General features: G+C 42.8%; 1 protein-coding gene across 1 annotated transcript in view; it reads left to right on the plus strand.

Moving 5' to 3' along the window:
- LOC115466359 overlaps positions 1 to 12,146 on the plus strand; it is a 63,100-nt gene that overhangs the window by 30,444 nt on the left and 20,510 nt on the right. Inside the window, exons 3-4 of the mRNA XM_030197548.1 lie at positions 261 to 360; positions 10,475 to 10,558. Coding sequence (XP_030053408.1) covers positions 261 to 360; positions 10,475 to 10,558 — 184 coding nt within the window. The remainder of the gene's footprint in view (positions 1 to 260; positions 361 to 10,474; positions 10,559 to 12,146) is intronic.

Genomic DNA, 12,146 nt, shown 5'->3' on the forward strand with positions numbered 1-12,146 from the left:
ATTTTTTTTTTTTGCCTGCACATCCCAACTGTGTGTTGCATGTACCTCTTGCTAAATGAGCAATGTGCATACATACTTGCAGCTATATTCCTGTGTGCACCTAAATCTGATGTGTCCCTTGCTGTATATGTGTATATATCAGACCATTTATTGAGTGTGATTTCTATCAATTTAGAAATAAACCGTATATCCAGTTCTGGACATTGGCTTGGACTCACACTGATCAGATGTGTTTTTTTCTTTTCTTCTGTGACCTGAAGGATGCAGTGCTCAAACATTCTGCCGCAGAGCACGGAAGATGGGGAATGGCTGCGTGCTGAGGCAGTCTTCACAGGCAGAATAAAAGGAAAAGTACTTTTGGTGAGTAAATACAGTGCTCAGATAGTGGACATAAACAATGGTTCCTGCTGGAACCCAGTGTCACTGAGTGATGGCTGAGAGTTTTCCTCCTTGAGGGGAGTGAAATATACTTCTGCAGCATCCCAGTCAAAGGAACACAGAATGAGTCTAAGAAACTGAACACAAATCTCCATATGGCAGCACTTACTTCTTCTTTCATCCTCAAAACTAACCACCTGCCCCACTGACCCTGTCCCCACTCATCTACTGAACACTATCTCTCCTGCTGTCACCCCTTTCATCTGTCATATCCTCAATCTGTCACTTTCCACTGCGACTGTCCCTGATGCCTTCAAACATGCCGTAGTCACCCCACTCCTCAAAAAACCTTCTCTGGATCCTACCTCTCTTTCCATCTATTGCCCCATCTCCCTCCTCCCTTTCTTATCCAAGATACTAGAACGTGCTGTCCTCCGTCGCTGGCAATTCTTGATCCTCTCCAGTCTGCCTTTCGCCCCCTTCATTCAACTGAAACTACACTTGCTAAAGTCTTCAATGATCTATTCCTGGCTAAATCCAAAGGGCTCTACTCTATCCTCATCCTTCTCGATCTTTCTGCTGCTTTTGACACTGTTGATCACAGCCTACTCCTTGGCACGTTGTCCTCACTTGGATTTCAGAACTCTGCTCTTTCCTGGTTTTCTTCTTATCTCTCTCAGCATACTTTTAGTATATATACTCTGGTAGATCCTCCTCTTCCTCTATCCCGCTCTCAGTGGGTGTACCTCAAGGATCTGTCCTAGGACCTCTCCTTTTCTCCATCTATACTTCCTCCCTTGGTGCCCTGATCTCAGCCCACGGTTTTGAATATTACCTTTACGCTGATGACTCCCAGATCTACCTCTCCACACCAGAAATCTCGGCAGAAATCCAGGCCAAGATATCTGCCTGCCTGTCTGACATTGCTGCCTGGATGTCTCACCGCCATTTGAAGCTCAATATGTCCAAAACTGAGCTCCTTATCTTCCCACCTAAACCAACCTCTCCCCTTCCCCCACTCTCTATTTCTGTCGACAACGCCCTCATTCTTCCTGTCTCATCTGCTCGTAACCTTGGAGTCATCTTCGACTCCTCCCTCTCCTTCTCTGCACATATTCAACAGATTGCTAAAACCTGTTGTTTCTTCCTCTATAATATCGCCAAAATTCGCCCTCTCCTTTCTGAGCACGCAACCAGAACCCTTATCCACACTCTCATCACCTCTCGCTTGGACTACTGCAACTTGCTTCTCACCGGTCTTCCACTCAGCCATCTCTTTCCTCTTCAATCTGTTCAAAATGCTGCTGCACGATTAATATTTTGCCAAAGTTGCTATGCCCATATCAGCCCTCTTCTGAAGTCACTTCACTGGCTCCCTATCTGTTTCCGTATACAGTTCAAGCTCCTCTTATTAACCTATAAGTGCATTCACTCTGCTGCCCCTCACTACCTCTCCACCCTCATCTCTCCCTACACCCCTTCCCAGGAACTCCATCCACTAGGCAAATCTCTCCTAATTGTACCCTTCTCCCCCATCGCTAACTCCAGACTCAGTTCCTTTTATCTTGCCACACCTTATGCCTGGAATTGACTCCCTGAGCCATTATGTCAAGCTCCATCCCTGGCCGCCTTCAAATCCGGGCTAAAGGCCTACCTGTTTTATGCTGCTTTTAATTCCTAACTTGTCACCTGCTCGTAACCTTTATCTTGTCTTCCTCTCTTCAATAGTCCCTTCCCCATATGTCCTATCTGTCTGTCCTACCCTTATCCCTTATTTGTCCTGTCTGTCTGTCCTGATTTAGATGGTAAGCTCTTTTGAGCAGGGACTGTCTTTTCTTCATTTTAATTTGTGAAGCGCTGCGTACGACTGGTAGCGCTATAGAAATGATTTATAGTAGTAGCAGTAATTTATCAATGCACCTGAGTCATCAGGTGGGCCCTGAACAAACATGGTGATGGAATTCAAAAATGCATAGGATATACACAGGTGGTCTGTATTCAAAAGGACTTCTATGTTTAGTAGCCACTGTTAAATGAATAAGTCCTCTAACTGTAAATTTTCAGTAATACTCCCTATACAGTGAGACTAAAATTTTTCTAACGCCACATTACCAAATGGATAGTGCAAAGGAGTAGTTAGGCAAAAGCAAGGATGAAATGCCCAATTAGGCTGATAGTGGTGATGGTCAGCCTCCATCCATATCCTAAGCTGTTTAATTTAGGATTCTGAAAAAGCAGTCTTAAAATCATTAACTATATAGGGTTTATTTATTTACAGACACTTAATATACCACAAGGGGCCAAGGATATACCACAAGAGGCCAAGGTGGCTTCTATGCAGTTTACAATAAAAGCCATTAACTGCCATGAGAAAAGAAAGACAGTCAAAGAAATACATATAGTACTATTGGGTTGAGGAGTAAACTGTTGCTACTTGAAGTGCCTAAGCATGGATATTCAGCGGGATATAACCGTTTATCTCCTGCTGAATATCCCGGTTAGCGGCTAGCCGCTAACCAGCTATATTGCTCAACATAGCCACTTAGGTGCCAATATTCAGTGCCAAATTGGCTATGGTGAGCAGGCAAAATAGGCCTCTTGAATAGCAGGCCTATCTTTGACCACTAAAAAGTTAATTAGTTAGCGCTAAATATCGGCATAGCCAGTTAACATTTTAGCGGCCAAAATAAACCCGGATACTCAATGCTGGTCGCCAGATATGGCCTGGCATTGAATATCTGGGTTTAATGCTGTCAGCGGACAGCAAATGTGCTGCCCACTGCCGGCTGAATATCGGGCCCATAGCAACCAAACATCACCGTTCCATAGAAACATAGAAATATAAAAAATGACAGCAGATAAAGGCCATATGGCCTATCCAGTTTTCCCATCCACATCATCTACTATGTCTTCTCTCCATAAAAGGGTATCTCTACATATTTAGGTATCTAGAGGGTGCATAGTTAAATGCTTGTGCCTAGATTTAGCAGATATGCAGGTAGGTGTTCACCCTGCTCATGCTACACCCAGAATCTACCCATATGAATGCCCACTTGCAATTAAAGATATGCACATACTTACAGAATAATGCGTAGATGGACTATCATTATCCCCTGAATTCTATAAAAATTGTGCATGCAACTTTGGACATACACCAAATTTGTGCCTGTAATTTAATTATATAATGAGCCAAATAGTGCCAATAATTGGCTTTTTAACAAGCAATTATTAGCACCGAAACCAAAACTCTTCACCTCCCTGAGTCCGCCCCCTGACCATCCCTCCTGGCAGCACCACCACCGCAGCTACCACCGTTGCCTCCTCTGAGCATCAGTAGGCCTCCTCAGACCTACCCTAACAAGCTATGGTGGTCTAGTGGCCTCTTTGGGGGCAGGAAAGAGCCCCACTCTTTCCTGCCAACTGCTCTGCCCGTTGTCTCTTTAAAATGGCTGCTGAGACTTCCTGTGGCAGCCTGGTGACCTGCCCTTTTGGCACATCCCTTTGGTGCAATGCCTTAGGAGCAAGCCTGCTTTTCACTGATCCTGATGTTGCATTACTTCCGGTTTGCTTTGGAATAGGACCTGATCCTTTCACCTTTGATGACAACAAATATCATGCAATATTCTGTCTGCAGTCTGATGGTACTTGCAGTGTACGGTAGCAGTCTAAATCCATAGTATCAGTGGTGAGTAATGGCTCAGGAGAAGGTCTGCTTTTCACTGATCCAAATATGAGGCATCCTGGCAATATACTCCACAGTGTTTCTCCCTAAAACATCTGAGTTTGTATCAAAATCTCTGCTGGGTACCAGTGTAGCCCACCACATAGATACACCTTTGTATTCATTTAGGAAGGATCTCCATACTCCTAGATCCTTTTTTATATCTCTCAAAATGCATGCCACACACTGGAGGAAGTGGGGTTCCTCAGGGGTCTGTGCTAGGACCGCTGCTTTTTAATATATTTATAAATGATTTAGAGATGGGAGTAACTAGCGAGGTAATTAAATTTGCTGATGACACAAAGTTATTCAAAGTCGTTAACTCACGACAGGATTGTGAAAAATTACAAGAGGACCTTACGAGACTGGGAGACTGGGCGGCTAAATGGCAGATGACGTTTAATGTGAGCAAGTGCAAGGTGATGCATGTGGGAAAAAAGAACCCGAATTATAGCTACGTCATGCAAGGTTCCACGTTAGGAGTTACGGACCAAGAAAGGGATCTGGGTGTCGTCGTCGATAACACGCTGAAACCTTCTGCTCAGTGTGCTGCTGCGGCTAGGAAAGCGAATAGAATGTTGGGTATTATTAGGAAAGGTATGGAAAACAGGTGTGAGGATGTTATAATGCCGTTGTATCGCTCCATGGTGCGACCGCACCTTGAGTATTGTGTTCAATTCTGGTTGCCGCATCTCAAGAAAGATATAGTAGAATTGGAAAAGGTGCAGCGAAGGGCGACTAAAATGATAGCGGGGATGGGACGACTTCCCTATGAAGAAAGACTAAGGAGGCTAGGGCTATTCAGCTTGGAGAAGAGATGGCTGAGGGGAGACATGATAGAGGTATATAAAATAATGAGTGGAGTGGAACAGGTGGATGTGAAGCGTCTGTTCACGCTTTCCAAAAATACTAGGACTAGGGGGCATGCGATTAAACTACAGTGTAGTAAATTTAAAACAAATCGGAGAAACAGTTTCTTCACCCAACGTGTAATTAAACTCTGGAATTCATTGCCGGAAAATGTGGTGAAGGCGGTTAGCTTAGCAGAGTTTAAAAAGGGGTTGGACGGTTTCCTAAAGGACAAGTCCATAAACTGCTACTAAACGGACTTGGAAAAATCCAAAATCCCAGGAATAAGATGTATAGAATGTTTGTACGTTTGGGAAGCTTGCCAGGTGCCCTTGGCCTGGATTGGCCGCTGTCGTGGACAAGATGCTGGGCCCGATGGACCCTTGGTCTTTTCCCAGTATGGCATTACTTATGTACTTATGTACTTATGTACCCTGCCCATGGGTATCACCCATACACAAAGCTCAGGCAGATTTAATCAGAGATTGCATTTGCTTCACTGTTAACCTTCCTAGCAGATTCCACAGGTCCTTCATCTCTGCTAACTCGGACTCTGGCAAATGTGATATCATTTTTGTGGAGCTGAGCTCAGTACTTTGCTTTTCTTCTAACAAATAAGCCAGTCCTCTGTGCTCTAACGTTACCCACAACAAAATCCACAGATCTGAAGAGGGCTCTTTCCTCCAAGCCCAGCTCTTCCTCTTGCCTGGACAGTTTCTCCAAGCTGGCATTTATAACAAGCTCTTGATAACACACATCTTTGTCCTCCAGCAGCTGTGTTGTGGGGATATGTGTCATCAGCTGGGATGATGCTGTCCTAGCAAATAGAGTCAAAGGATATTTCCAGCTTCAAAACAAAGCCCTGCAGCTGATCACTGCGTTTGAAACACAGGGTTGCAGCAGTGTGACCAGCCATCAGACTATAACCAATAGGGAAGACCCTGAAAGGTGAATTCTAGCCTTGCCTTTTATTTTCACCTTTTGGATCAAAAAGGTGAAAAAAGTATGCAAAAAGAGCTTTAAGGCAAGTTTCAGCAGGAGCTCACTGCATCAGTGCCCTGTCTTGATGGCCTTCTTTCTTACCCCCTGTCTAGCAGCTAGCATAGTTTTGAAGCAACATATCCTTTGCACTAGGCTTTAATTTCCTCCAGCTTTTTGAAAGGGCAGGGGAAGGGACAAACCTCTCGTTCAAAGATAAATTGTCCTGTAAGTTCCTTGGGTCCTTTGCCCCATGGCCTAATTTACAAATCAGCTAAACATCTAAAACTTCATTTTGCTCATTTTTCCATTGCTTAGTCCTTAAATATGGCTCTAATCACTTGAAACCCTTACAAGGCTTGCAGCCGAATGGAAGCAGGTAGCAGCTGCTAAGCTGCTGTCAAAGAAACCTGCCACTCTCAGTTTGGCTGCCTTTTAGCAGCAGTCCCTGTCACATGAAGCTGTTCCATGGCAGATCCCAGGAGTTTCTATAGAGACCCTCTGCACTCTGACCAAAGATTCTGGAGCTTGCAACTCAGAGCTGCTGAAGCAATGAGAACCTGTCATCTAAAGCTGTTTCAGCATGGAAACTGTGCCTACCTGCCCTAATAAATCTGACTATGAAAAATGTAGCAATTTGCTTAAGCAAGACATCCCTTGGCTGAATCCATGTTGACTCTGTTCCATTAAACCACGTGTGTCTATGTGTTCTGTAAATAATAGTTTGCACCACTTTGCCCAGAACTGACATCAGGCTTTACCAGCAAATGATGAGTAGTATGTGGTTTCCTGGATGACCCCTGGAACCCTTCCAACTTCAGACACTAGATTTTTAGAGTCGTCACACGATCTGATCGCCAGGGGAGCCACAATGATTGCAACCGTTCATTCAGAAGAGCAGAAAGTATCTATATTAAAGTCTTATTTTCCTAAGGAACAGTTACGTTTTTTCCGGACAAGCAATTCAAATGTTCCCAGAGGTAGCCAGGTCTACATATTTGAAAAGGGAAGCTTTCTTACAGCTGAAGCCAAAGGAATTAGTTGAGTGTGGGGCAACCTTTTTCCTTTCCTTGTAAATGCCTGATAACCCATGGCAACAATAAATTTGTATTTCTATATCCTACTCAGCTTTTCATATGGATAAAACTGTTATTCAGGATACTCAAGAGCAGGGAATTGCTCCTCTTTCATGAGAGGGTCTAGTTTAATTGTATTCTTAAATTTTGTTTGTGCTGTATCCTATGATTTTCAGATCATTTGAAATTTTTGTCACTCTGAAAATGTTGGTATATTTCTCCATGATGCGAGCTTGACATTCTCAATAATTTCTATATATTTTGTATTACTATTTTTTCCTAATAATGCATTTAAATTTCTCCGTAAAAAATAATAATAGTAAAAAAAAACACCAAATAAATAAAGATAAAGATCTATAACTGAGAGATCTGTAATAGGGTAGAATGAATCTGGTTGTAATTATGAATCAAGTAATTTGATGCACAAAGAATATGATAGTTATTCAAATGAATTTCAATGCATTATTGTTGTCACAACTCCAGTTGGTGGCATACTGCACTGGGAATGTTCAACTCCGGAAACATCAGCAGGCAGAGAAGAGCTAGCAAGTTGTGTTGGGAGGGGGTAATGAGAGGCAGCCAGGCTGGCTGCCTATTCACACAAGGCCAGAATCAACATTACCCAAGAGTAAGAAACAAAGGGCACCTTTTGCTGTAGCAGAGGTTCAGTCAGTGCAGTCCAGCTGCTCACATGATGGGTTTGCAGGAAGGGAGGAGGGGACTATTATGTTTGGATATAATATAGAAAATGCTCAAAAATACTGAACTATTCCACAATCAATAGCTACGTTAAAACATCAAAATTTGTGGAATCAAACCCTAACCACCCAAATACTTGATGATAGTCAAAGTAAATTCACTTTGTTTTTTGTTATATTATATTTTTTCCTCCTTTTTATCATAATATAAAAACAAAAACAAAAATCAAAGTGAATTTACTTTGACTATCCTCAAATATTTGGGAGATTAGGATTTGATTCCACAAATGTTGATGTTTTGGGCATAATATAGCTCAGGTTATGTTTTGAATTCAAATGTATTAATAAAAGCTTTGGCCTGTTAACCCAACTCTCTATCTCTTGGTTCAGTTCTTAGGGAGTGAGAAGGCAGTGTCCTGACTGCCTATGTTAAAGGAAAGGAGCATACAAAAAATTTAAAATACACATTGTACCTTGTTTTGGACTATAACTCTGTCTGACTTTTCATATTTGAATGCTTGGAAGTTGAAGTAAGTATAGGAACCACAATGTTGCTGAAGAGAGAACCCTAGTAGGAAATTGCCCGACCATGAGAATCCTAATCATCCTAAAGATGGTCACATTTAACTAACTTTTTGAACAAATTAATTAAGATTAGTTATGAAACAGTCACATTGTTTAGATTATTGCAGTTTTTGTGGTGCACTGTGGTAGGGGAAGGATGCTAGGGATGAACTAAGAAAGGGATATTCCATTTACAGCTGCACAGAAGGATGGAATAAAATGGAGGATGATGATAAAGGAGTGATATTCTACAGGTGCTCCCCTCCCTCCCTCCTTCCTATTCTTGGTAGATGTGATATATCCTTGTTAGTGTAGACAGAAGCAACTGGTGTAGAATTATGAGAACAATCATGCACTAAGGAATGGGTCAAAAGCAGAAGCGGAGCCAGGTTGACGGCGCGAAAGCGGACTTCCGCTGGCGCACATTTTCAATGCAACACATTGAGAAAAAAATAGGCACCGGAACTGGTAGAACTCTGTTTGGGGGAGCGGACGCTCCCCTAGCACCCCCCCCCCCCCCCCCGGCTATGCCACTGGTCAAAAGGCCAGAGCTTGATAAGTCTGTGTGACACTGGAATCTATCAAAGATTGATGAGCCAGCATGATCGCTGGTATTTATGATCTATTATGATACTCTTACAGGCAAGGCAGGCCTTGGGAAAAGAAACTAGTACAAACAACAGAAGAATGTTGTCCAACAGCTTAAGAAAACCAGATGCTGGGAACTAGATAATAATATGTGAGAAGGATAGTTTGCAGAAAAAGTCTTGTAAATCATTGTCTGAAACAAACGATATAAGCAGCTGAATCAGAATAGTATTTCGGAGATGCAGACAGTGAACATCTCATCATGTAACTGTATTGATCTCTCATGAGAATCTATTGTATTTGTATTTGGTAAGTGAATAAAATTGACTTTCTCATAAGCATGTAGCCTTGGTTTCTTTTACCCCTCCCAGTTGAGAATGGCTGGTTCATGCTAATTTGGGAAGGGATACAAGCAGCCTAAAAACACTGGATAATTGAATACACTTAGGCGCCCTTTTACGAAGTGGCTGTAAGCCCAACCCGGGCTTACTGCTCGCTAAAAGTGAAGCACCACTGGGCTACTGCAGCAGCCCGGTGGTAGTTTCCTCCCCCAGTGTGCACCATTTCCGACGCTGCAAAAATATTTCAATTTTTTTTTAAGTGCCAATGAGTACCCGGCAGTAAAATAAAGTGTTACCTCCAGGTTAGCACGGGAGCCCTTACCACTACCTCAATGGGTGGCGCTAAGTGCTCCCCCCCAAAAAATGGCCACGTGGCAAGTAGTTCACTTGCCGTACGGCCATTTCTTTAGGAAAAGGAAAACTTGCCTTTTACCTGCTGCGGTAAAAGGGGGCCTTGGCATTCGTCAAAAACATGCGTCGACACCAGCGCAGGCCCCCTTTTGCCACAGCTTCGTAAAAGGACCCCTTAGTTTTTTTTCTGCTATACATGCTATCCATCAGGGGTCTTAAACTCCAGTCCAGTTAGGTTTTCAGGATTATGTCATACGTATTCTTTAGAGAAGATTTGCATTCCCACTACCTCAACTGTATGCAAATCTATCTCATGCATAATCATTAGTGAGACTAGCGAGAATCTGAAAACCCTACTTTTCGACAAATCGTAGCCACCTAGGTACCTCATGTAGCCACTCTTTGGCAACACCACCTTCTGCCCTCCTGTCCCCTCTTTCCCCCTCCCTTCCCTGCCTTCCCTGATAATCTAGTCCATTCACTGTAAACCACCTTGAACCTCATGCTAGGAATTGTGTGGTATAAAAGTGCTAGATTAGATTAGATATCCTGAAAACTCAATCTGTTTGTGGCCCTTGAAGACTAGAATTTGAGGCTCCTTCTACACAATGCTATTCTACAGGCTTAGACTCTGTTTATAGAATGAGGGCAATCTTCAGCTGAGAGACTATGCAATTAGGTGAAATGTTTGAATATATAGGCCCTTCCTTCAGGCTGGAATTACAGGAGAACATAGGCATTTACAAGACACATTTCCATTTTCATTCATGCTTATCAAAAAAGTCATATTTATATAACATGGCATATGATATTTAGGTTTTGAATCTGGGCAAAGAGTTTGGGGAGATATACTGCTTTGGTTTTCTGTTTCAAGACTTGGATGATAGCAACATTATAAAGGCTTTTCTCATAATATCTCTTGTATTCTAGGCTCAGCAGATCTTCCCTGATGGAAGCGCCAGTGATGTAACCATAGAAGTGGATTTAAAGGCAGCAGATATGGCCTTTTTAGACGTAAGTGAGAAAATGGAGTGATGGTTGGATAGTTCTAAGCTCTGTCTCATGAATTTCCATAGTTTGTAAACACACAACAGCAGTAAATCAGGTTATAATAAGGGCAGACAACACATCCATAAAGTCTAACCTTGTTCATCTATCTATCTTGTACAGCCCCAGCAATTCAAGAATAGGTCATATTTATAGCTTCTTTCAGCCTGGACCACTGCCCTTCCACTTCTCGTATGTCCTCCCAGCCCATCAGCTCCTTCCTCAGGTATTCCCCCATTTTACTAAAGTCAGCATGCTTGAAATCCAGGACTTTGAGTTTTGAGTGGTTGCCCTCCACTTCAGCTGTTATATCAAACGAAACTGTTTGATGGTCACTGCTGCCCAGGTGGGCACTCACTTGGACATTTGACACACTATTCCCATTTGTGAGCACCAGAATGGAATTCAAACATGCTTGGGATAAACATGAAGGATCCTGTTTAGAAGGAATAGATCTACGGAATCTTAGTGGAGATTGGGTGGAGACGCCGGTAATTGGGAAGCGAAACCGGTGCTGGGCAGACTTCTATGGTCTACAGCCCTGATCATGACTGAATAGGGATGGGCTGGAGTGTAAATTTTAAGGGGCTTTGACATTAGCCTCAGAACTTTTAGTACAAGAACAGTGCTGGGCAGACTTTTACGGTCTGTGCCCTGAGAAAGGCAAGGACAAATCAAAATCAGGTATACATATAAAGTATCACATACCATGTAAAATGAGTTTATCTTGCTGGGCAGACTGGATGGACCATTCAGGTCTTTATCTGCCATCATTTACTATGTTACTATGTAGTGCCTGCCCCCACCACTCGCTATTTCCAGGGTTGAAAAAAATATTTTTATTTTTTTTAGTGCTGAGGGCTTTCCCAGTGGTAATCGGGCAGCCTTGCATGGTGCCTGGTTACCGCCAGGTTAGCTTGGGAGCCCTTACCGCCTTTTAAATAGGTGGCAGTAAGTCCATCCCGGGAAATGACTATGTGGCAAGTGTTCACCTTACTGCACATCCATTTCCTTTTGGTGCAACCCCCCCCCCCCCCCCACTTTTACCGGGCAGCAGTAAAAAGGGCCCTCAACACGCAGCAAACCCGTGCGCCAGTGCCACCACAGGAACCCTTTTATTGCCGCTTGGTACAAGGTGCCCTTCTTGAGAAACTAATATCGCTTAGCTCTTTGAATATCTTTTGGAATTTTTTGACTCACTGAGCTCTTTTTCTCCAAATTTAGTAAAAATAAGTTCATCGAGAGGTTAGCAAGCCTATATACATATATTCTTTTGATAAATCACAGATCAGGTTTTTTTTTTCTGCTGAGTATTAGTCATCCCTTCTGTGCCCCAGGTTGATTTTTACATATATAAAAATACCTTCCTCATGACTCATTCCCAAATGGGGTTTTTCTAATCCTCTGAGTTCAAGCTTGCATAAGAAAGAGGAGTACAATCTGCAAGGTGTGGCTGATTGGTTAGGTCCCTTCATTCCTTTTATAAAGAAGATCCAGCAACTTAAAAAGGCTCCCCTGAGGCTTAGAAACAGAATAAATGCAGAGCCCACAGATA

The sequence above is a fragment of the Microcaecilia unicolor genome, chromosome 3, assembly GCF_901765095.1.
Source record: "Microcaecilia unicolor chromosome 3, aMicUni1.1, whole genome shotgun sequence".
Lineage (NCBI taxonomy): Eukaryota > Metazoa > Chordata > Amphibia > Gymnophiona > Siphonopidae > Microcaecilia > Microcaecilia unicolor.